The 25,590-nt window shown below is 49.1% G+C and overlaps 2 protein-coding genes across 6 annotated transcripts in view; both read left to right on the top strand.

Moving 5' to 3' along the window:
- The window catches only part of ACAD10 (acyl-CoA dehydrogenase family member 10), a 31,509-nt gene extending 30,472 nt beyond the window's left edge, over nucleotides 1-1,037 (top strand). For 4 of the 5 annotated variants that reach the window (XM_030582707.1, XM_030582705.1, XM_030582706.1 and 1 more), the window contains exon 21: nucleotides 143-1,037. In XM_030582707.1, coding sequence (XP_030438567.1) covers nucleotides 143-277 — 135 coding nt within the window. In that variant the 3' untranslated portion in view covers nucleotides 278-1,037. The remainder of the gene's footprint in view (nucleotides 1-142) is intronic. The other variant, XM_030582709.1, reaches the window with a different exon arrangement.
- Nucleotides 1,038-4,424: 3,387 nt separating this feature from the next.
- ALDH2 (aldehyde dehydrogenase 2 family member) lies at nucleotides 4,425-24,051 on the top strand. The gene is made up of 13 exons (XM_030582579.1): nucleotides 4,425-4,571; nucleotides 10,431-10,535; nucleotides 12,816-12,956; nucleotides 14,035-14,114; nucleotides 15,454-15,565; nucleotides 17,048-17,176; nucleotides 17,756-17,869; nucleotides 19,054-19,156; nucleotides 19,966-20,150; nucleotides 20,544-20,708; nucleotides 21,220-21,377; nucleotides 22,289-22,403; nucleotides 23,366-24,051. The coding sequence occupies exons 1-13, from the start codon at nucleotides 4,440-4,442 to the stop codon at nucleotides 23,396-23,398; spliced, it is 1,572 nt and encodes a 523-aa protein (XP_030438439.1). The 5' UTR covers nucleotides 4,425-4,439; the 3' UTR covers nucleotides 23,399-24,051.
- Nucleotides 24,052-25,590: the final 1,539 nt, after the last annotated feature.

The raw sequence follows: 25,590 nt of genomic DNA, 5'->3' as shown, positions 1-25,590 counted from the left end.
AACCATGTGATAGGAAGCAAGCTCCTCAGACCCGTGGAGTTTGCCTTCCTGCTTCTACAGTTTGAAGTGTCCCTGCTTTGCTCTGCTGCTGCCATCATGGCATTGTCCTGCCCTTTTCACACCTCCCATGGGTTTGTTGCAGGCCTTTGGAGCAGCAGGTCTCAGTAACGATTACCCACTGGCACAGTTCTTTGCCTGGGCGCGAGCCCTGCGTCTCGCTGACGGACCCGATGAAGTTCACAGGACAGCAGTCGCTAAATTGGAGCTGAAACGCTAGCCCTGGCCCGCTGTTAAAAAGAACCACTAGGAGGCAGAAGAGGAATCTCCCAGCTGCCGCCTTGGGATGTGTAAATGTGAGGGTGGGTCCTCTGATTAACACAGGGTGTTTGTGGGTGGCAATAGCTCTTTCATTTCAATGTCCTTGCAGATTGCCAGAGCCCGTGGGGCACAGGCAGTGCACTCCCCAGTTGGCTTTAATGCTGGGCTGATTTGGTGGTGGAACAAAAAGCAGAAAATGTGTCCTAGAGCCACACAGTGGCCTTGCTCCAGGCTGCGATGAGGCTGGCTGCACACCCCTGCGAGTCCCAGCCCTGCTCTCAGGCTTCTGGGCTAGCAAGTGGTCAGCTTTCAGGGCTGGAGAGGAAAGTCTTGTCACTCAGCAGCAGCCCCTCCAGGGGCCTGCTCTGGAAAGACTTATTGACTTCAGTGGGCATTAGCTCAGGCCCCGGTTGGCTGAGGTGCTGACTGGTTCTTAGGGAATCCTGCTCCTCAGAAGGGACGGATGCCCAGGCTGGGGTGAAGTGAGGAGGGGAATTGGGTGGCTCCTGAGGACTCTGCCAAGGAAGTTGAGCTCTAGTTCTGTGATTTGCTATGTTTGGGGCATGGGGGTTGCCATTTGCCATCTGAATACACTTGTTCACACTTCTGTAATTCACATCGCTCTGCAGAGAGAAAAGACTCATGGAAGGAATTGCGCTGATTTCTGTGCCATTCATTAGTAACATCGGATCAAATCAGAATAAAAATAATGGACCCGCTTCCTTGTGTGTGCCTCACCTGATGCTGCAATTGTTTAATCATTTTTCCAGAATGTTTTATACCTTCTCCCCTCCCCAGGAATGATCAGTTCTGACAAATGGAGAGATGCTCGTAAGCACGGTTGGTTTCCCTTTTGGGTGGTCTTGAGTGATCCTGAAGAGACAAAGCGTCTGTGCACGCTGCAGCTGGGCGAGCGCGTTGCAGCAGCATGGATGTTGCAGTGTGGTGGCAACTTGGGCTTCGACTTGGGTGGCTAGCCAGAGCCTCCATGCCAGCTGCAGGGCCCATCGCAGCTCCCATACAGCTCTGGTCTGAAATGTGCTGACCAGGATCCCAGAGTATCATGTGAACACGAACGCCCCCATCTGGTCACTGAGGAGTATAAAGGAAAGGAGTATAAAGGTTTCTGAAAGGGTGCTGAACTTGCAGCCAACGCGTGCTTGGCACCAGGGTATTCCAGTATGCAAGAGGAGCTCTGAGGGGCGTGTGGGACGGAGGCAGCAGCTCAGTGACAGGCCTCATGGAGGGGGCAGGGAGGCTGCAGTATTGCAGGAGTCTTGCGGGGCAGCCCCTGATGTGCATACCTGCCCCTCCAGCCTGCTGTGCAGTTCTTGTCCCCAGCTCTGCAGGCCGGTAGCTCCTGCAAGGGGCCATTCTCCTGGGTTTGTGAGAACTGGCTATTCTGTAAAACAAACAGTGACAGGCCCTGAGAACAAGGCCCCACGGTTCCCTGGCTAGAAACATGGAGGTGGAATGGGATGAGTGTGGGAGATGAGCCCCTCTGTTGGGAGGTGCGGGAGCATAGCCTGTTTTGCACAGGGATGCAAAATACACTCCAGGGGCCATTGTAACTCCAGAGTGACTCCACTGACTAGAGCGGATTCACTGTGGTGTCTTTGGAAGCAGAGTGCAGCTGGCATGGATGAGCAGATGAGCACTCAGGCTGCATGTCTGACGTCGGTGGATGTGTGCAGAACGAGCATGTTCCCTGCTGCTAGTGGGGCCAAAAAAAGCAGAGCCTCAGGCAGCTGTATTGGGACACCCAGCATGACTACGGGGCTCAGGGTAGCTACCCTGTATTAAACAACAACTATGGCACGCAGAGATACAGTTCTAGCTGTGGATTGTGGGGCTGGCAGCAAATTGCTCTGCCTTGGCTCAGCTCATATTTCTCGTGGACTCCGAGGATGGAATTCCACCTGTCTTACATGCAGTTGGCTTTATATTCTCCACTTGACAGAACGGCGTCTCTTGGCCCATAGCCCATGTGCACAGCCAACTTGGATGACTGCTCTGGAGAATGCTAGACTCTGCAGCAATCCTGCGAGCCTCATGCTGAACTCATCCCTTCCCTGACCCTACCATCTTTCTTGGGACGTCGGAGGGGTTAGATCCCGAATGGCCAGCTGTGATTTACCAGGGTACACTGCAGACCAGTGTCAAAGTTAGACTCCGGACTCACAGTTTGTCAGACCACTCTGTTTTATTAGCACAGTGCTCTGCTAATAACATTCAGATAAGTGAGCGGCCATGCAAGACCCAAACAGTCTTATTTATACAGATAAAAGAGCGGGAATTAGACAGGGACAAAGAAAGCAAAACAGTAAAATTCACCTGGGGCACAGCATGCATATTTTACTTTCTTACTAACTTTTATCAATTTAAGGCTAATACTTCACCAATTGGCCTTAAACAGTGCAATTGTTCTATGTTAATGTCTGTATTCCTGACACCTGGATTGCAGCATTTCAGCAGTTTTGCTTAAAGGTACAGACAACATTTCTTTAATTCTTTCTATTTTTACATTATAATTCATTCTGCTTTCACACCAGCAAATTATGAGTTTTTAAATACCTCACAGGAAAACCTTGTCCAAACATTATTACAGTGGGTGTGAACACAGGTATATTCTGCAACACAGCCACATTCCCTGAGGGAGAATGCTTTGGCCAGAGTCAGGCTCCCAACAATGGGTGTGTGTGTGAATGTAGTGCTGCTGAGAGAGACGTTATGAATCCTCAGGGAAAGGGAATGGAGAAAGCCCCCAAACAGGCCCTGGCTAAGAGGAACAAAGAATCCCAGTTCCACCCCCAAAGATGCCAGGCTGACACCACCTCTTGCTGCATTTACAAAAGCAGCAGAATGGCACCATATGCTGGCTAGGCACAGCCCACAGACAGTGCCTTCCCAGATATCACATACCTCCACCTCCAGTGATCAGCAGATAAGGGAAACATGCAGAACAGAACTCAGGACTCAGTGCCCTAGTGTAGTGCAGTCATCTGAATACTCTGGTGCACAGACATGCATAACCTGCCCCATCCTGTCCAGGACGCACACAAGGCAGCTCAGCATGTGCTTCCTATAGCTAAGGGGGAGTTTGGGTTTGACTAGCACATACTGAAATCAGGGAGCAGGGTCATGGGGCTTGGCTTAAACCTGCAGGCTTTGAAGAGTAAGTCTGTGCAGTTTAGAACAAGCTTTCCAGTCCATGTTCAACAGGCCTGGGTTAGTGCAGCTGAGCCAGACCAGTGCTCCAAAAATAGCTGTGCAGACACTGCTTTGAAGCTGAGGCTTGGGCTCTGAAGCCTGGGCAGGGGCTCCAGGAGTGGAGCTGTTTGGCATGGGCAGACCCCTGGGCATGGATCCTTGTTGCCGTCAATAGGGCTCAGGGGAGGGGTCGAATCCATCTGTGTGGCACAACTAGCAGGATCAGGTCCTACATATTAATATTGTGCAGGAGACGCCCATGAGGCAGGATGGTCCAGTGGGAAGGGCACTAGCCTGAGACTTGGGAGATGTAGGTTAAATTCCCTGCTCCATCCCAGCCTTCCTGTGTGACCCTGGGCAAACTAGGCAGTTGGCTTCTGTGCCTTAGTTTCCCCATCTGTAGGACAGTAAGAGCACTGCCCTACTCAGAAGGGTGTTAACACATTAAAGGATGTGTGGTGCCCAGATGCTACAGGGACGAGGACCATACAAGTATCTAACATAGAGACAGCCGGAGACCCTAAGGGGATGTATTAGATGAAGCCCTGGTTCCTGCCACAGCCCCCTGGACTTAGGGGGTCCAGATGTCCTGATTTAAAGGGGCAGCAGTCCCAATATTTGGGGATTTGTCATATATGTGCCTAATGCCCCCCTGATTTTTCACACTTGCTCTCTGGTCACCTAGTACATGGACGGTGCCAACCTGGCACCGACCTGCCCGGGGGCAAAGCAGGGGGACGGAGCCCGCCGGCCGAGGCCCTAGCACCCCAGCCTGCTCCCCGCGCACACGTGCTCCGGGGCCCGGACCCTCCCCCTTCCCGGGGCCGCTGGGAGGGGCTCCGCCCCGCCCCGCCCCGCCCGCGGCTGCATCCGCGGTTCAGCTCAGGGACCCGCGTCTTCCCGGCGCCAGGATGCTGCGAGCGGCCGCGCTGAGCTCTCGGCTGTGGGGCCGCGCGGCTCCGGCCCAGCTCCGCAGCCCCTTCTCGGCCGCGGCCCCCGCCATCCCCGCCCCCAACCCCCGCCCGGAGATCGCCTACAACAAGGTAGGGGGCGGGCGGCCGGGCTGGGGGTTCGATCCCGGCCCGCGGGCGCTGCGGAGCCCGGCTTCTCTGCGGCCCACGGGCGGGGGCTATCACCGACCGACCGACCCTCCCGCTCTCGGCCTGGGAGCGGCCGGGCTGGGGGTTCGATCCCGGCCCGCGGGCGCTGCGGAGCCCGGCTTCTCTGCAGCCCGCGGGCGGCCGGCCGGGCTGGGGGTTCGATCCCGGCCCGCGGGCGCTGCGGAGCCCGGCTTCTCTGCGGCCCACGGGCGGGGGCTGCCACCGACCGACCGACCCTCCCGCTCTCGGCCTGGGGGCGGCCCGGCTGGGGGTTCGATCCCGGCCCGCGGGCGCTGCGGAGCCCGGCTTCTCTGCGGCCCACGGGCGGGGGCCGCCACCGACCGACCCTCCCTCGGCCTGGGGGCGGCCCGGCTGGGGGTTCGATCCCGGCCCGCGGGCGCTGCGGAGCCCGGCTTCTCTGCAGCCCACGGGCGGGGGCTATCACCGACCGACCGACCCTCCCGCTCTCGGCCTGGGAGCGGCCGGGCTCACCCGCCTCCTCCGGCCCCGCTCGGCGCTGGCTGCAGCCAGCGACCCCTCCCAGCGGCCGCAGCTGATCGGAGCGAGCTTGGCACGGGCAGGGCCCCGGGGTATCCCTCCCCGCTCCTCCCCTTTGCCCTGGGGCGGGATCTGAGCTGCGCCCCTGCCCTGCGCTTCGCTTCGCTGCCGGAGGTCGGGCTGGGGGTGGCCGAGCAGCTGGGCCCCGCCGGAATCCCAGCCTGAGCCGGGGCAGTGGCATTTCCACCCCCTGTGACTGCCCCTGTCTCCCACGGGAGACCTGGCACCAGCACCCGCTGCCCCCAACGCCCCCGGGGGCCTTTCTCTCTAGCCAGCCCTCCCAGGGTCCCTAGGACCATGCTGAGCGCGGACAGGGCTGGGGCTCCTGCTCAGAGCACAGCCCCTAAAGGAGCATCAGACTGTCTTCAGAGGTGTTTGCCTCCTTGTGACTGGGGCCTTGTGGCAAACCAGATTTACCTAGCTCCCTTGGTAGCGCATCAGACATTTAATCTGAGGGTCCAGGGTTCATGTCCTTGGTCAGGCAGCATCAGCCTCTCCAGCTGTGTCATGCACCTGCAGCTAAGAAAGTTGTCTCTGCAGAATCCTCTGTTGCAGCAGTAAATGGTGTACTCCAAGGTGGCTAGTAAATTGAGTGACTGTATGACCAACCCTCTAATAAAAAGAATCCTCAGAAATGTTCCCGCTTCACAGTCAGGCTGGCTGTCTGCTCTGCAAGCAATGGACTCGCTGCGTTTTGTCCTGCGCTGCAATGAGCCTGCTGTCGCTGCTGCTTTATTGCAGGGGTTGTTTTTAAAGTAAAAACAATACCATGGTACTGGCCTGGCATTTGCAACCTGCATCGTGGTGTGCAGAGGGTGGAACCAATTTGCAAGTCCCTAAGTGCTGCAAGTGGAGGGTTACATCACACTTTGCTTCTCTCTGTAAGCTATCCTCTACAAAGGGTTGTTCCAATACCACCTGCAGAGCAAACTGAAACCTGCCTCCTGTAGCGGAGACAAACTCCAAAATAATCTCTCTTTGCATGGTGCTGGAAAGACTCTGCCCTACAAAGCACACGGAACTGTGCACTAACCGCCCTCCGAAACTGCTTATTCTTCATGGATTAATGTTATTTACCAAGGCACCTGTATTTGGACACAAACGGGCACTGCCAAACCTCATTTTAAAAGCTTCCTTACCTGCTTTCTTAACACTTGAGATTAGGTTAAACCACATTAATGCTGAAGTTTGACTTTTTTTTCCATGTAAATGCTACAAGGTGAATATAATACAGTCCTAATAATACCATCTTCTTATTGGTGGTGCGCAGGAAGCTGAACAGAACAGCCCTGCAGAGCATTTAAATGCTGTCTTTCATTGCAAGACATTCTTTTAAAAAACAAAAAGAGCCCTTCCAACTGTTCTTAATACAAGTAATTCAGAGTCCATGGGCCTTCGCAAGCAATGCAGTCAGTTCCTGAATCTGGCCAATAAAGCAAGCTGTCAGTGTGTGTGTAAATTCAAGCTGAGTCTTGACTGTCACTGGGTTCTGCACTTAGATCAATTGCTGTCACCAGTGCAAATGAATGGAGAGAAAACAAATTGATCCAGTGGCTAGGATTTAGCATGCACCCTGGGTATGTTGTTTTGCCTAGACTATCTTCTGTTCTTCCTTCACTTTTACCTCAGGGAATGCTGTTTAGTCAGCTCTAATGATGGAAAATGAAATGTGACGAGGTCCTGGACAAGTTCACTCTTCCAACTGCTGCATCTCTGCTTTTGAGTAACAACTGTGTATGAATCAGTTGCTTCTATAGGGGAATCTGCTTGTTTTCACTTGTTGTGCAACACTGCTCTGATAAAAGTGCTGTGGTCTTTGCACTAAGACTTTGCTTTGGGTGTCTGCATTTGGCTTCTGAAAGACTGCTCACCTCAGTTAATGTGACAGCTATGCTAGCGTTGAGTATTTCATGCACACTATATCCCATGTTGCTCTGACAAAGCTACAGTAACAGCAGAGAGAAACCAGACTTATTTTTGTCCTTTTTAAAAAAACGTTTACAGCTCCTCAGCTCAGGGACTGTCTGGAATAGTTTGTGGCCCTAGTGCCTAGCACAGTGCAGCCAGGCTCCTGAGTGGGACTTTTGTGTAATGCTCCCCTCAGAATAGCAAAATAGTGTCCAGAAAAGACCTGGACGAGGCAGAAACAGCACAGTGGGTCCTTAGCAATACTTGGTTGTTCCAGAAGGCAGGAGCTGCAGAGCAAAATCTTGTCCTAGTGGTGAGGAGATTGTGTGAAGGGACAGCAGGACCCACTGCTAACTGAGCATTGAGGTGGGATTGAGAGACTTCAGTGATGTGCACTAGTAAACACATCCTGAAACCTTCCTGAGTGAAGGCTGTAATTCCTCAATCTGGCACCCTACTGAACTGCCCCGGTGCCAGTTTGCTTTATAATGTCATTAGGAGTTGAATGAATCCATCCTCACTGGCTAAATGCAAACTGAGTCTGTGTTTAAGACTGCTTCTTCTCTAGTTCTGATGGGAATTGGGGGACGGGGGCAATTTGTATGGAAAAATTGTTTATAAAACTTCGGTGGCATTTCGGCGGCGGGGGCCCCTTCAGTCGCTCTGTGTCTTTGGCAGCGCTGAAGGGCCCCCTGCCACCGAAGACCCGGACTGCTGCTGGGCCGGGGCTCATGAGGCCCCTGCAGGGCCTGGGGCAAATTGCCCCATTTGCCCTCTCCCTCCCCCCGGGCAGCCCTGAGGAGGAGTGTTGTATCCTTGCTTAAAACAGCATAGGCTGCCAAACTCTGATATTAAGCATCTAAACAAAGTAGACAGCTGTGGCTAGAGCATGTATTGCAGTCACATGTAAAAAGCCTTGATAAGGAGCAGAGTTCTATTGTGTTACCTGTGTTTATTGTACCTCCTGTACCGGCAGCTGGGTGGATTTGATTTAAATCACTAGTCGGGAAGACTCGATTTAATCATTGTTTTCCAAGTAAAAGTGCATTCTTGGTTGTTATAACCTTTATACATATTCTTCACAACTCAGAGATAGATGTAGTTTCCTTTTTCGAAGGTACACACTATACATTTTTAAACAGTGATTTATTTTGAAAACTTTTCAGATTAGTTTTACAGCTATATCAGAAAATGAATGATTGTTTGGTTATTTCATTTACCAAAGGTAATTGAAGCAGATATTTGTGAAGTCATTGGGAGGTGAACTATCTCCAGTTCAATAAGTTAATCATTAATATTTAGTGGATTTTCTTGCCATGCTGTATTAGGAGGAGAACAGCACCAGACAGACATTTAAATTGTTTTATTTAACTAAAACAACAGGGTTATGGAGTCTGGATTTTTTTTCTTCAACAGCAAACATATAATATTTTAACAAAACAAGCATATGTCCCTCGCTTCTCACATTTATCTCCGGACTTCTTCTCTGTGTCCAGGTCTGTTCCACCCCCAACAATCTTCTGTTGAACTTTTTGAAACTTGCACTTTTAGAGAGAAGTAAGGGATTGACTCTGTGTACACAAATTTGCAGAGGCAGAATGGAGTTTAGGTCTGTTATTTCTCATCTCTCTCTTACTTACTTACTTACTTACTTACTTATTTAAAAACATGTTTTCTATTAACAAGCATGTTACCTCTGGAGACACAAATCCACAGTTTGAGAACTGCAAAACTAAGCATCTCTGATGGTATCTTCTAGACTGAGCACTGAGCCCCATTGGGTAGATAGAAAGATTAACCTAAATAATCTATACAGAAGCCTGTGGAACCCCATAAGATTGGGTCCCTAATCCATGAACTACTGGAACTCATTTACAAAACTTTTCTCAAACATGACATGAATATCTTGTCTCATACTATAGAATTATAATTTATAATCCCTATTCCATGATGAGATCTTTGAGCTATAATGTATCTTAGTTAAAATGATCTTTAGACAGGTTTTTTCCTCAAAAAGCACTTTATCAAAAAAATCCAATTTTAAATAAAAAAATCCAATTTTTTTTTAATTTGATTTTTATCCACCCTGACGAGCAGAGTAGACACAATTCTCGCCCTCTGGAGCTAGTCTAATTTGAGACAAGCTAGAAGGAGTGAGTGTGGCAAACAGGAGGGGGAAGGAGTTGTCTCTTGCTTGTTACACAACATACATAATATGAAGAACCCACGTGTCTGCTCACTGTGCGCAATGTGCAAGCTGTGTGTAAATGCTGCAGCTCTGGCAGAGGGCTGGCAGTTTCTGAAACGCTGAGGAAAGTAAGCAGGAGACTGAGGGTGCCTCCCTGTTGAAAGGGTTACAGCCGTATTCCTATACAGTTCGCAGGGCAAGAGGAAGAACATGCCGTTGGATAGGGAGCTGTTGCAAAACTTGGTAGCTGCGTTTTGGACTGGAGGTGTTGGTCTGAATGTCACAGTGGCCAGGATGGGGGAGGACTCGCACAACCTAAGGCGCCGCCTTGTATATATCGTGGAGCCCTAAGCTGGGCATAGAATTGGAGGACTGTGACACAAGCACAACAAAATATTTAGAACTGGGGGGAGGGAAGGAAGATGCCTTTTTTCACTAGGCAGAAGGTCTTTCCGGTGGGTGCTGTTCCCTCTGCTCGCTGGCTTGTCTCAGCGGGAGGAATGGCTAAGCTTGCCCTGGGGTCTCTGACAGAGGTGGCTGGGTGAGGTCTGTCCATTGATCTAGTATGGATACCAGGGGCCTGGAGGGGTTCTCTGCCTCACTCCCAAGGGTATATGTGTGGGCTGGGATGTCTGCAAAATGGGACAGTTGCACAAATGGACACCCTACCATGGCAGAGTCTAGCACGGGGGAGTCTGTTGTTAAGGGGTCCTAGCGGCTGCAGCTCTCTCTCTTGTGGATCATGCACTGGTCAGTTTATCTCCCGAGATTGAGGGGTTTTGATGCTGTCCTGACTCAATGCTGCACTATGGATTCCTCCCTTCCCATGCAATTTTGCCTGATCCAAAATGCTGTGAGATTAGCTGTGTACGGCTTAATGACTGCTCCTCAGAAACCTTCCGCACGTGGCACATGTCTGAGGGGTTTTCTTTTTAAAAGCCCTGGCGGGAAGTAGCTTTTCTATGACTCTCTAGTGTTTTGCATGTTAAAAATGATGTGCAGAGGCACACACATTTAATTTGAACTGCTTAAGGTGCAGAGCTGTGCTTCCACCTTCCTCTTAAACCCAGCACCAAACAATAGAGCTTCCAGATTAGATGACCCTTGGGCCTGAATACTTACATTTCTCTCTTTTTTTTGAATTACAGATTTTCATAAACAATGAATGGCATGATGCAGTCAGCAAGAAAACCTTCCCGTCTATCAACCCAGCAACGGGGGAAGTTATCTGCCAGGTTGCTGAGGGAGACAAGGTAAACGCTGTCCTTATAAGATCTCAGAGACTGATCGGCATTGACTTACAAAATCATGGCATAAAAAGAGATCATGTACATGGCTCTTTATAACCCCTGTCCTGAAACATGTTTGCTCTCTATCCTTTATCCTACATGTGCCTGAACTCCATGTTATGGGAAACTGTTACATTTACTGTATAGAAAGCAGTGTGAGTGTTGCTTTCTTACCTCTGCTCCTAATCAAAGGTAGGAAACCAAACAGGCAGTGAGGATACTTAGCTGTTATATGGTGCTTTGCTATTCCCTGCCCTATCCCAGAAAGATGCCTGTTTAACCCCATTTTGAACCTTGGGAGACTGAGGCAGAAAGGAAGTAACTCAAGGCCACGAATGAGTAAGCATCGGAGCCTGGATTAGAACTGCAGAGGGGTGGTGAAGAAGAGGCTGAGCTCCCAGTGTTGGGATCAGTCTTTGCAGAATGTTCCTACCCCAGGAAAGGCCAGAAGGCAGCCTTGGTGAGTGCCAGAGGGCTGTGTATGTGACTTAGGTGCTGTAAAACAGGACTGGAGGCTTGGGGGGGGGTCCCAGTGAAATGGAAGGGATGGATGTTTTATCAGCAGAACAAAAGGGACCCGAGCGCCTCGTATTGCAGTAGTACCCTCATGTACTACGTGCTCCACATACGCATACGGGAACAGAGACTCTTCCAAAGAGCTTATAGTCCAGAAAGACACGAGAAGAATTGTCTCGATTTTTACAAGCGGGGAATTGAGGCACAGACAGATGAAGTGACTCACCCAAGGTTGCTTGGAATCCAGGCAGTGCCAAGGATTGAACTCAGATCTCCTGAGTCCCTATTCAGTGCCTTAACTACAAGACCAAGCTTCCTCTCTCAACTGGTCGATTTATGGTGTTGTCGGAGGAGGGGGAGGAAATCACTTGGATTTCTGCATGCCCTGGTAATCAGCTTCATTAGGTTGGTGCATATGCCAATAATGGGAACTGACTAGAGACAATAAACACCATAAAATAGAGAGATGCTGGATTCTAAATTGAATCAACCATGCTAAACCTAAACAAATCCAACTAGAGACTTCAGAAGTCACCCCCCCACCCCTGCTCTTGTCCTGTGTTGCCAGAGGATCTAACGTATTAACCCAGCAGATACTGCTGCTGAAATATGCCTAGTGTAAACATGCTTGGCTTTACCCAGAACAGCCTTTATGTGGTGATGTTTGCTCAGCCCGTTACACCCATTCTTTTCAAACATAATTTCATAACATTATCTCTGGAAGTTGCATGCAGTGCTGGGCAGGCTACAACTGGGTCGACAAACAGTGACTCTGCAAAACCCTCACAAGCTGGAATCCGCCTGCAGCCTGCGGAGGATCAGCTGCCAGCAGGGCTGGGTTTTCCGTGTATGAAAGATGCCACCTGGTCTTATTAAGGAGATAACAGGAGCTCTGTGGTGTCACTTGGATGGATGGTTCTGTTCCCTCCCACAATCCAGAGCCCTTCTCAGCCAGTGGCTGGCAGCTGTATTTTGAAGGGGGAGGGTTTCTTTTAGTTGCATGAAGTTCATGAATAAATCATTGGCTTTGACTTAGCCACAGCAACGCCAGTGTTTGGCAGTGCTGATCTGGGATTAACCAGCTCCTGGGGATGGGACTTTTGCAGCCTCTCCACCATTCCTTTCAACTGAGTCAAAGGGGGGAAAATTAGGACAGGCTGGCACCTGTCGTCTGTAGTCCAGGACATTGACGTAGGAGGCTGTCTCTTCTTCCAGCGAGGGCAAAGGTGGCTAGACTGCATGGCTGCAGACTCCTGAGCGTCAGCCCTTCCACCAACGAGGCCTTGCCCAGCATCTCTCTGCATTAGGGCAGAGGAAGGATCACATTTTCCTTTCTAATATACATATGTGATGATACACACAGTGCTTTGTCCCCCTGCCTGTGCCATGGTATGAAGTACGGCACTGCTACACGCAGTACTCGGCCTCCCACAGCCCTGGGACACAGGTCAGTATTAACCCCAAGGCGAACATCAAGGGACTAACCTGGCATAGGGACCTAATGTAGAAACTAAGTGTACAGTTATAGCATGTGCCGGGGACCCAGAAAGTCTTGACTCTTAGTTCAGGCTGCATTTCAGCCTCCTCTGTCTTTCTCCTGGGCCACTTCTCGCCAGCCTCTCTAATTTCTTTTTCCCTCTGAGTGCGGCCTCTTCCATTCAACCTCACGTAGGCGGTGGAGGAGGGGAGCACTGTCCACTCAGCCTCTCTATCTGGTTTCCTCCTCAGGCGGATGTGGACAAGGCCGTGCAGGCGGCCAAGGCGGCCTTCCAGCTGGGCTCGCCTTGGAGACGGATGGACGCCTCTCACCGGGGGAAGCTGCTGTATCGCCTCGCCGACCTGATTGAGAGAGATCGGGCTTACCTGGCTGTGCGTATTGCACTCCCTGGATGTTCTGTCTGTCCTCCCCAGGGTGGCACAGTCTAATAAAACTGTCTGCTGGGCTCTGTCGGTCTGGTTCAGCTGGGTAGGGGAGGGATTCTAGCAGTGTCGCCAGAGGTAGATACGGCCGTCTCGGGGAGGGGAGCTCACCTGTGTGCTTGGCTGCATGTGTAAAAGGAAGCTGCCATGTTGGGTGGAAGGAGCTGTCTGTTGTAGCTCCTGCGCTAATGGCAGCTCTGTGGGGTATGAAGGGTAAACAAGCCACTCCTCGTGTCCGGTAACCCGTTCCTGCAGTCAGAGGAAAGGAAGGACCCGACTGCTCGCTCCTGTCTGCAGCGGCTATGGCCCAGGCTTGGAACCCGCTGAACTGGCGGCCCCCGGAGGCTCTTTCTCCACCTGGACTGAGTGGTCTGAGCATGCAGCAGGTGTGACCTCTGCTAGAAGGGCCTTGCAGCCTATCGGCCAGTCCTGCTCTTGCACGGCTCTGAATCTTGCACTGTCAAAGACGAGGGAGCTAGCCTGGTTTCACTGAGAGCAGATGTTCACCCTAAGTCTCACTGACTGTAGCCTCGCTGCACACTACCGTTAGTGTGATACACGCTGAGACACACCCAAGGGCCCACAGCCCCATTGCTTCCCCTACCGCTCACAGGCACGATGACAGTGATCACGACTACACTGCTCTGTCTCATTAGCGGGGAAAGGAATAACTGACTGTCCTTTGGGGTGTCTGACGGTCTGAAAGCTGTGTGTGCTGCAGCATGGGGTGATCCAAGCTCTGGTCTTTAGCCTGGAGTTTGGAATAGCTGTGGGGTCAGTATACTCTGCCCTAGGAGAGGGGAGAAGAGGACTTTGGATTAGTCCCTTCTACCCTTCAGAAGAGCCATAGCCTATGCAAGGAAGGAGGTGAGGGGAGTCTTCACAGTGTTGGGCATTTGGGGCTAGGTAGGAAGAGCTAAATGCGGAACCTGTCCAAAGAGCAAACCCAGAGTCAGGCTCACCTTGGGCTGTGGCTGGGAGTCAGGGCTGGGACTATCCAAATATGAGTTTGTAACTCTCTTTGTAGGAGCTGGAAACTCTGGATAATGGCAAACCGTACTCCATCGCCTACTTAGTGGATCTGGACATGGTAACCAAATGCATCAGGTAGGAGTTTGTTTTCGTCATGCAGCGACGAGAGCAAGTCCATGTGAAGTGCCATGAAGTCTAGCATTCAGCTGATCTGTGTGGTAGCTGGAGATCTGCAAATGTTGCTGTGTGGTGGGAATTACTGTCTGGGTGCTGCTGTAATTTGAGCATGCTAGCTGGTTAGACTTGATCTGATCTGATGACATCCTGTGTCCCATCCTGTTGGCCTAGGCAGGGCAAAAGGCACCCCGAGCCAGTGGCTCTCACTCTTAATCAGTTCAGCCAGATTAGTGCAGTCAGCTGCTTCCTCAGTATGGCCCTGGAACACGCATCTCCAAATCCTGTCTTCCTAAAGCCACATACCAACCCTGAAAGATGCTATTGGCAAATCTGAGACCTCTGAACTTGTTAAACCCATCGTAAAGGGTAATGGGCTGCTGCGAGTCCTGGCTGGACCCAAACAATCTGTTTCTACTGTTTGTATTCAACTTGCTGTCTATAAAGCAAGGAAAATACCAACCTGTGAGTCTGGTATCTGAAGACGTGCCAGTGTTCAGGTGCTGGCTAGAGGCTAGGTGGAGGCTTCCTGTGATGAGTATTTGACACTGGCAGAATTGTGTCCTTGGGGCTTGTCCAGTTTTGAGCTGAACTTAGCTCAGTGGCATAGCTCAGCGGAATGCATGTTGCTGAAAGTTGGCTTGCCAGATGCTCATGAAATCATTAGCTGAGGAACACACAACCTGCTCTGCCAAGTGATAAGGAACCAAGTGACAAGGAACCAAGGAATGCAAGTGATATTTTACTTGCCTATCAAAAAAAATCATGTTGGACTCGTGGGTTTACATAGTCACATAGGTGGGCCTGCCACCCTGGGAGCTAAAAAAGGCCTGTACCCTTTGAAGCTTGCAATGAGTACTGAGCTTAGACTGCTTTGAAGGAGCTCTCACTCAACCCTAATGCACTGTATATTTAAAAGAAAAGGGATTTTCAAGTGACTTGAGCCTCTTAGCAATGTTGTGGCTTTCCATTCAGGTCCCTTTTAAAATCAGCATTTGAGAAACATTCTTCTTTGAGTCATAGTCCGTATATGTATTCCTGTCCCCCATCATGGGCGTCACATGCTAGAGCCAGGAGATTTTTTGTAGCAGAGTCTGTTGACCCACATGTGCCTCACCTCGTGTCTCAGGCAAGGTTATAGTAGATCATGCGGGGCAACGCCTCTGTAGTTCCCTCTTACTGCCGCAGGAACAGAGTCTGAATCCCTGCCCGAGATGTCAAAAAAAAAAAAAGTTCACTCTTATTCCTAAGTGGGAGACTTGTTGTCCTAAACCAATGACTAAAACAATGTGATTGTCAGGCACTACGCTGGCTGGGCTGACAAATGTGATGGAAAAACCATTCCCTTAGACGGAGACTTCTTCAGTTACACAAGACATGAGCCAGTAGGGATCTGTGGACAGATCATCCCGGTAAGTAAAATGTATCATGAGCCTACAGAAATGCACCTTGGCATAGAGAGTAACGTTAGGATGCAAGTTTCTGGCCTCTGCTTGGCATGATTTCCCTTTAATACTGAGGGAAATAACGCTTAGTAGCCCTTTGCGTTGCTCTGGCAGTGATGAAGCAGACTTGATGTAATTGTCAATCCGACTCTGTGCATCCAGCTGTGAATGACAGAATTCTAACCCTCTTTACTGCAAGTACCTCATTTACACTTATAGCTCAGATCTGATGCAACTTCATTTGTATCTATGAATATTTCTATGAATTGCAGTGGACATAAGATAGTGTGTAAATATTACCTTGTTAGAGATCAGACATGGTTGTGATGAACTGTGCTTGTGTGTCTACTAATGAGCAGGAATTGGATGTAAACCTTTTAATTCTGGAATCTTAATCTGTTACCAAGTTTAGCATGAACTTTTTCATAAGCAAGCTCTTGCAGACACTCCGCTATCAACATTTCAAACCAACTCGTGCGCAATTAGAAGAGGCCTGGTTTCCAAGAGTTAAGATTAAAACTTTCAAGTTAGACGTAACTTATGTAAATAGACATCCTCCAAAATACGTCATTCATTTAAAAATAGCAGCATCTTGAGAGGCAGAGACCCAGCCCTTTACTCTATCTACTAGTCTCTTCTGTTTTTGTTCCTAACTATTTGAGAGACTCCAGAAGTGGGTGAACAGCTCTCCTGTTCAGTCAACTCTCTAGCTGTGAGAAATTAATAAAATCTTCTACTTCCTGTCCCCCATCAGATGAGCTGTGCAGGTACTTGCAGTTAATGCTGCATGCATGTCTAGTATATCCCAGGAAGGACGGCCTTGAGGTTTCTGCACTTGACTGGGATGTGGAGTTTTGGGTTTGGTTCTTAGCTCTGCTACAGACAGTGTGACCTGGAACAACTTGCTTAATCTCTGTGGCTCCATTCCACATCTGTAACATGGGAATAATGCTCTTCTGCCTCACTGGGGTGTTGAGACTAAACTCATCCATTTGTGAGATGCTTGGATCCTGTGGTGGGATGTGTGATTACATATTAATAAGTAATGAAATGAATAAAAACTTCTAAGAGACAAGGTCAGAGGTCAGGCCCATAATGTTGAATCATTTAAATAAGCTTTCAGGAAATTGTTTTAAGTGTCAATGAAAAGGCTTTAACTTTTTTTGTATCAAAATTTAAACTTTTGCAGTTCCCTCTTACCAGTGCATGATCCAAGGGCCGGGATAGTGAAAGGAACCACACGTTTATAATCCAGGGTGTTAGTGAGGCAGGGATGGAAAGGGAGCCAAATACAGGATTGGATCCACAGCTGGTGAAAGTGACTTCAGTGGAGACGAGCCAACTACAGAAGCTGGGGATCTGTCAGGCCCTTATTCATCTCTCTAATTAATTCAAATGGAGAGTCAGTGTTTTCAAATGTAGTCAAGAAGGTTTTCTTGTGTCTTGCAGTGGAATTTCCCACTCCTGATGCAGGCATGGAAAATCGGGCCCGCCTTGGCCACTGGGAATGTGGTTGTCATGAAAGTGGCTGAGCAAACACCCCTGACAGCTCTTTATGTGGCCAGTCTGATCAAAGAGGTGAGAGAAGAAGCTGGTTCTGACTCAACCTCCCACTTATACTTCCGTCTGTGGTTGTGCAATGTGCTGTGACCACATAGCAACACAGAGAGTGGGTTACAGGGACCTGTATGAGGCGGGGGCTGTGGTGGTGGAGGAACAGCCAGAGCAAAAAGTTGCCATGACCGAAGAGGAAAGAAATGTTTGTTTGTTTTTAAACATATCCCATCACCTAGATGTCATTCCTGTCCCTGCCCTTCTCCCCGGCAGATACAGGAGATGCTGCTTTAGGATGGGGATGGAGTTTTCAATGAACTTCAGTGGGCTAACTAAAACGAACTTAAATGAATGCTGTCCTTTTAAATTAGTCAAGGGTCACCCAAGCTGGCAATCTGGCTTTAAGCTACTGGAGGTAGGTGTCTGTGATCTAGCAAAGTCCGTAAAAGGCTGCAGCCTGGAGGATGAGAGTGAAGTGGAAAGGAGCTCTGTTTTTTGGGGGGCAGGGTATTGGAGATTGGTGTGACTGATAGGGCTACGGATCCTCTTGATTTGTAAAGGGGCATAATTAACATCAGTTTTCTTTGGCTGGTGAATTTACAGGCTGGCTTCCCACCAGGGGTGGTTAATATTGTTCCTGGCTATGGGCCCACTGCGGGGGCTGCCATTGCGTCCCACATGGAGGTAGATAAAGTGGCCTTCACTGGCTCCACTGAGGTAAGACACGGCGTGTCTGCATCCCCATCAACAGTCTCGTGTAGGTGGCCTGGTGGCCTGTGTAAAATGTATGTTCTGTATCAAACGCTGAAAAACTGTTTTGCCTTTTTTAAAAAAAATGCAGCTGTCTTTAAGCCAGGACTGATTTGTAACCAAACTAAGCCTTGCGCTGTTCAGATGTTTTTTTTGGAATGCCTTTGGGCTGCTTTTATGTAGGTGGAGTTTAATCTCTGTGCAGACTTCAATGATTCAGCTAAAATGCAGACAATGAAGGGATTATAAGGAAACCGCTGACAGATACCTGACACCGGTAACCCAGCCAGGTGATGCAATATCTAGGATGCTGGGAGATGGACAACACACAGATTTTAAATTCTGTACGTCTCTCTTAAAATCAAATCCACACAAGCTGTACATCTGTGTCCAGCTCTGCTTGGTCAGAGGTTTTGATGTCTGTCATTACTGCTGATTTTTGTTACTGCCTAGACTTCCTGAATGAAATCAGAGTGGAGTACAACAACATGGCTTCCTCTTCTACGTGGTGTATGTCCTTGCACTAGTTGCTTGAAAAGCATTAGGACAAAATTGGACCCTTCACTGCAATGCTCAAGAGCATCAGAGTAACACAGAGCAGCTATAAGAGTTGCTTAGTACAGTGGTTCATAAACTTTTTAATAAGGTGACCCACCAACTGTATTTTTTTTTGTGTGTGTAACCCCCCACCAAGGTCCAAATTTTGGGGGGAATCATAGGCCAACATCCTTCGCCACTGCCTCCTCCTTGCCCCACCAAGGAGGCTCCGATCTCCCACAGCAGTACCTTCTGTCCTGGCACCACAACCCTAATCTCAGGCCGGAGGGAAGGCCCTGAGGTGGGTGGGTGGAGGGGGTGGGCATTTGGTTGGGAGAGTGAGCTGGCCCCGCACTTAACCCTGTGGGGCTGGGCCCAGCTCCTCGCTGTGGGCGTTGTGGTGCACAAGTTGAAGTGCCATTCACTCAGATTTGGCCCAGCCACCCTCTCCATCGTGATGGGGTTGCTGCTGTGGGGTGAGTGAGGAGCAGGCTTGCTCTCTAACTCCCAGCTCCTCCATAACCCACACGGAACCTTCCACCCACTAACCATTTGGGAAACACTAGCTGAGAGGTGTTTATTTCCTAACCATGATTCCGCTCCTTCTGACACAGGTTGGGCATCTGATCCAGAAGGCTGCAGCAGAGAGTAACCTGAAGAGAGTGACGCTGGAGCTTGGCGGGAAGAGCCCAAATATCATCATGTCTGATGCCGACAGTAAGCACCAACGCAGTGCAGTGTTTGAATTGTAGCTCTCGGAATGGCTTTTTGCAGCCAGGATTTGTGAAGGGCTGGAAGGTTCTCACAGTGATTCCCACATAAGCTCCTATTCTGAGAGACTCTCTGGACTCCTGTTGACAGCGCCACCTGGCTATTGTCCTACAGAGGACACGGTGCATCTTGGGTGGAGTATCTTACAGACAATGAGGCAGCCAAAATGGTGTATCAGCATTTCCTCACAAAACAATAGAGGGCATGGGTGGGGATGGGGGAACTAATTTACCCACGAATTACACTTCTTTGTTGTTTTCCTGCAGACCTCTCACATCTTTTACTCATTCTTTTGGGCTCTGTTTCATTATCTTCTGTATTTAGTAGTGTTTCCTCCCATTCTTTCCTCCATTAGGTTTTGCTGTGCCTGCCTCTTTCTAACCTCTTGCATTTTTTCTTAGTTCTCTCTCCTATTTCTCTTCCATGTGGATTTATGTGTGCGCGTGCACCTCTCACTTGAGCCAAGAAACTGGCACACTCTGTAAGTGGTGGTCGGGGAAGGAAATTTTGCTGGATCTGAAACAACTTTTCAGATTTGTTAATTTTAATGGACACTGCAGTTTGGGTAGAATTTGATCTAAATAAAGAGTTATTCAGCATGTAGATCCACATGTATACCCTTGCGATAGGAACAGTAGAACCTTCCATATGAAGTGACTGAGTGGACAGGAATTCATAATCCTGACGTTCCTGCTGTTAGCATGAGGAAGGTTCTCCCCAAGCCATCTATTGAGTTTTTGCCCTCTCTTTCCTAGTGGACTGGGCTGTTGAGCAAGCCCACTTTGCCCTATTCTTCAACCAAGGCCAGTGCTGCTGTGCTGGATCCCGGACGTATGTCCAAGAGGATGTATATCATGAGTTCGTAGAGAGAAGCATTGAGAGAGCCAAGTCCAGGGTGGTTGGAAACCCGTTTGACTCTCAAACTGAACAGGGACCTCAGGTGAGAACATGAAGCTTCAGTTTTCCTTCTCTTGAGATGCTACTTGATTGTGCATTGAAACCTGGGACTGTATCCATGAAACCAGTAGGCTAGAAGGTACTTGGCACTCATATGCCTAACTTGCGTTAACCTTTGCCTGTTATCTAAATAAATGGGGATGAATGAACTGGCTTAGATAATCACTTTGACCTCAAAATACTCCCTCTGAAACTTAGATTCAGCAATTTCTGCCCTTGCAGACTGGCTTAGGAATCTGTCTAAATGCAGCATTGTTCTATTAACGCCTTCCTAACTCCATGTAAAGAAGTGGTGTATATAGACCAGAATGTGGTGGAATCCTTTTCTCTCTCCATCAGGATCAAACTGACCTATTGCTGTTCTTTTTGATCTTAGGTAAATGAAGAGCAGTTTAAGAAGATCCTTGGCTACATCAGCATTGGGAAGCAGGAAGGAGCCAAACTGCTCTGTGGCGGCAATCCTGCTGCAGACAGAGGCTATTTCATCCAGCCGACTGTCTTCGGAGATGTGCAGGACAACATGACCATTGCTACAGAGGAGGTCAGAACAACTGATTTGTAAATCTCTCTTTTCTCTAACTTTCTGCCAAGTGTCTAGCCTCCACCTCCTATCTGCCTCTCCTGTTCCCTTATGGCGTCCCCGGGACCCTTGCCCCAGCCAACCCCTCCTCTCATTCCTGATGGCCCCCCCACTCTCTGCCTCCTTACTGTGCTGCCTGGAGATACCAGGTATCTGCCATCTAGCTGGAGCTGGGCTGTGCCGCTGCCACCATGCAGCTCAGAGCACCAAGCCAGGCCTGGCACTGCAGCTGCGCTGCCCTACCCCAGGAGCTCGCAGCCCCGCCACCCAGAGCATTGCGCTGGTGGCAGGGTGAGCGAATTGAGGCTGTGGGGGAGGGGGGACAGGGGTGAGCCTCCCCGGCCAGGAGCTCAGGGGCCACGCAGGATGGTCCCGTGGGCAGGATGTGGCCTGTGGGCCGTAGTTTGCCCACCTCAGGGCTAGACCATGGTGGATTTTTTTTTTTTTAATATGCTTTGTTTTGATTTCACAGATATTTGGGCCAGTTATGCAGATCTTGAAGTTCAAAACTGTTGAGGAAGTCATTGAGAGGGCAAATAATTCCAAGTATGGTCTGGCAGCAGCAGTCTTCACAAAGGATATTGACAAAGCAAACTATGTGTCCCAGGCATTGCGAGCTGGAACTGTCTGGTAAGAGTCTACACACAGGATCTCTGTTGCCCAATCCTTCTAGAGTTTTTAAAAGCTGTGGCTTTCTCATTCAAGCTGCCTCCTTCATTAAATGTATAAACTGTGTTTTATTACACACCTTGGTGCAGGTACAAAACTAAAACCAAACCAAATGTCAAAAATCTCAAACTCTTAATAAAATCTCCAACCTTCCTCTGGCAAAATCTGTGAAGAGTAAACAGAGGCTTGGTGGGTGGGATGGAAGAACAGGCTCCAGCATTAGGTCAGAAGATACAAGGCGGGGGCCCTTGCCAACTCCCAGCCCTGTGAATTTAGAAGCTGTTAGGTCAGCAGAGAGGTTTGTGCTGTCTTGGCTGCTGCAGCACAATGCAAAAAGAGAGGTGTGTCTAAGTAGTCAGGGCTTTTAGTATATAGGTCAAAAACATCTTGAACTGTACTGTAGAAACAAACTGGAATCTAGTGAAAATTCTGGAACACCAGCATCTCACTTTCCCTTCCAGAAATGGCATGGAGTAAGCAGGTAATTGGTACTTAAAGTTGGCCAGATAGGGGATGTGTGCTGACAGGTGGGAGACCTGTATTGGATTCCTGACCCTGTCTTACTCCCTAGATCAGTAGGGACGAGGTTAGTACTCAGCCACCAGAGGAGTGATCATTGTACCTTATTTCCACCCTCCCACACACATCCTTCCTGCTTGACTCTCTGATGGATGCTGAATTGTGACTCCTCTGGATCTGCTTGGCCAAAAGGGTGGCGTGTGGGAGAGAATCCTTGTAGATGTGGACTACCTCCTGTAACTGAATCTGAGGAAATGTTCATTTCTTAATCATGGAGACTTTCATGGAAAGTCTTTGGTACTGTAGATGCTCTGGAGCAACAAACTGCTTCTAAGGCTTGATTTCTATTCCAGGATAAACTGTTACAATGTGTTTGGAGCTCAGGCACCGTTTGGTGGGTACAAAGCATCTGGGAATGGGCGAGAGTTGGGGGAATATGGCCTGCAGGCATATACAGAAGTGAAAACTGTGAGTATCAATGTGTGCGTGCCAGGGGAAAACTAGGACTAGAGGTATGGGCTTTGTACCTTTTGACATAAGATTGCCAGCAGAAGGAAGTTGGCCCTCAGTATTCAGTGTCACAATCACCCTCTTCTCATTTATCACTTAATTCTTGTAGCTCTGAATTTTATGCTTCTAAAATAACAAAACTTGTGGCACTTGCTTAGCATGTTTCATTAGAGAATGCCAGAGTACTTCACAAATGGTAAATAAACTTCACATACCTATGTGAGGTGGGACAGCTAACCTCTGCATCAGGTTCCCTCACCTGTAAAATGGGGATGCATGACTTGCTCAGAATCTCACAGTGAGGCAGTGGTAGAACTGAGGCATCCTGGGTTCTATTCTAACTTCCAGTTTATTGCCCCACAAACACTATCTTCACGAAACCTCTTAGAATCCCCGTTTTAAATGCATTTGATTGTAAAGAATGAGTGGGCTACTAATCAACTCATTTGGGAAAGGAATTAAGCCTGCATTTCTGAAGAACATGTGCTGCTTAGAAGCTTGAATATCTGTAGTGCACTTATAAATCAGCCCCTTAATAGTTGGAGTGTAGTTTGTTACTGGAATGGGAGACCTCCAAGCAGTGCTGACTATTTAAGTGCCACTCTTCCATCCAAATCAAGATTGAATCCAGGCCTTCGCATGTGTGATGATACTAGAAGAAAGGAAACTACTCAACTTAAAGTCCAGAAAAGTGAGCTCTGTTGGACTGTAAAATTGTGGTTAAAAACCCACCACATGGTGCACTTAAAACTAGAGTATAGAGGATGAGTGAGCCACAGGGAATAATCAGTAACAGCAATGATCTACTGTCTCTTCCAGTTCTAATTTCTGTGGTATTTATACTTGAGCAATGGGAAGGGAACAAAGTGAATCTTGTAACACGTCAAATATAGGAAATTAACCCACATTATTCTTTCTAGGTAACAATAAAAGTTCCACAGAAGAACTCTTAAGGAACATGCTAGGTGGTCCATGCATCTGAACTCTTCTACGGAATTGAAGTTTAATGGGATAAGAACATGGGGAAACCCTTCTTAAAGCAAGCAAAACCATAAGTGCAAAGTACATGTAACTTTTTTTCTAATGTTTCTAAAGATTTTTTTTTCAAGTGCCTGAGGCAATTTCTTGTTCTCTGCTTGTCTGAAACTTCACTTAGCTTTAACTTTTTTTATATCAAACATAATTCTCTGTGCACTAGTGTTGCACATATTTGGGTAACCTTGTTTGCATTTGTCCAAAGAATCTAATGTGCTCTTTTGAAATAAATTTGAGTGCTTTATGAAAATACTGCTACTAGAGACTGTCCATTAATTGCTTATAGTTGGCTTGCTACATAGATTTATTCCTCACAAAAAAAAATATTTGCTTGACTTTGAGAGTACTCTCCATTGACATGCATGAGCAGAATTTGGCCCTCTAACCTAGTAGCAGAGATTAGGAAGATACGGTGTTACACAAACTATAGCTACTCTGAATGTATGACTTTTTTGATAATCTGAATTACTCTGAATCAAGGTAGAGATTTTTCTCCTATCCTGTCATCTGTGAAATATCTTCTTGTACTATTTGCCCTTTCATAATAAACATACCTGTGTTTAACCTGCCAGCCTATGGGAAAGTTAACCTTATATTTTAGTTGAGTCTAGGGATTGTTATATTCTAAAACTGTTAACCTAAATTAAAGAGCATGCAGAAGCTAATGTTTTCATGCACAGATACTCAACATGTACTACCAATTTTGATACTAATTTCAGGAACTATGCCTTGGATAAAGTCTGAAAAACAAAGCTAACTTCAGAAAAACCTCACTCTACCATCTTTTAATGTTCAGCTTTAGTTTAGTTTTGAGCAAAAAGAAAGCTGAAGAATTCAGAGTTCCTTAGCAGAAATATCATCTTTACTTTGTATAGGGAACATAGCTCTAACCTTGCATTAATCAGTGCTCTAAAGAGAAAAAACTTCAGAATTTCATTACTTAGATAAGCTTTTTCCAGTGGCAGAGGAAGATTGATACTTCAAACTGGATGTAACAGTATAACCTTTGTGATGCAGCCTCTTGCCTGAGCCAAATGGGTATTTTTTCCCCCTTTTAAAATGGCTGGGGGTGGGTGGGGGGGGAGACACTTGCAGGTGAAAGGGATTAGGTTGCCACCTATAGGACACTAAGGCCTTGGCTATACTGGCACTTTAGAGAGCTGCAACTTTCTCACTCGGGTGTGAAAAACACACACCCCTGAGCACAGCAAGTTACAGCCCTGTAAAGCACCAGTATAAACCGTGCCCCAGTGCAGCAAGCTAATGCCCAGGGGGAGGTGGAGTACCTGCAGCGCTGGGAGAGCTCTCTCCCATGACCGCACTGCCGCAGGAGCGCTGGGGAGTTCCGAGTGTCGCCAAGCCCTAAGCTTTCCCATGATCGTGGAAGTTTTCACCTGTGACTGTCCCTCCAACAGCTGTTGCTGTTTAAGTGAAGCTTAGTCTCGACGGATTCTAGACAGCTTGTTTCCCCTCCGCTAAGGGCACCCGCGTGCCAATTAGGCGCCGTTAGTGACGGCTGACGCGAGCTGCAGGGTGGGCCCGCGCCCGAGGCCCCTGCAGCGAGCTCCGGTTTTTCAGCGGCTGCCACGGCGCAGAACCCGTCCCGACCAGAAGGGGGCAGGGCACCGCTGCCAGGCGTTGGCCGGGGGTAGGGGCTCCTGGCTCAGCTGCCGCAGACCTGCCAGGGCCCCCGTTAGCCCAGGCGCCGAGCGCCTCACGCCGCCGCAGCGAGGGAGGCACTTTCCTCCCGGGCCCCTCGGACGGGCTCCCACAGGGCGGCCCCGGGGCCCTGCCTCAGCGCGGTACTTCCCTGAATAAGGCCCCGTCCCCGCCACGACCCAGGCTCGGGGGGTCTCGCCTCCGCCCCTCGGGCCTCACAGGGAGCCGGCCGAGCCGGCAGAGCGGCTACAGCTGCCCCCCGTTAGCGGGCCCGCAGACTGACACCTCCTCCCCGGCGGCCCCAGCGCAAAATGGCGCTTCAGGTGCCCTGCTTAGGTTTTCATTGGCCTGAAACCTCGCGAGATCTCGGGCGGGACTGTCCCGCCGTGACCCATCTCGCTGGTGCAGTCTCTTTCGGGACATTTTCGCGCAGTGGGCGGGTCCTAGCTGG

The sequence above is a fragment of the Gopherus evgoodei genome, chromosome 13 (genome assembly GCF_007399415.2).
Source record: "Gopherus evgoodei ecotype Sinaloan lineage chromosome 13, rGopEvg1_v1.p, whole genome shotgun sequence".
Lineage (NCBI taxonomy): Eukaryota > Metazoa > Chordata > Testudines > Testudinidae > Gopherus > Gopherus evgoodei.
This window is presented reverse-complemented; position numbering and strand designations above follow the sequence as displayed.

Excerpts from the sequence above, each read along its gene's own strand:
- ALDH2 (XM_030582579.1), top strand. The coding sequence starts at position 4,440 with ATGCTGCGAGCGGCCGCGCTGAGCTCTCGGCTGTGGGGCCGCGCGGCT. Across the intron at positions 15,566-17,047 it reads TCTGTGGACAGATCATCCCG|TGGAATTTCCCACTCCTGAT; the intron begins GTAAGTAAAATG and ends TGTGTCTTGCAG. Across the intron at positions 17,177-17,755 it reads TGGCCAGTCTGATCAAAGAG|GCTGGCTTCCCACCAGGGGT; the intron begins GTGAGAGAAGAA and ends GTGAATTTACAG.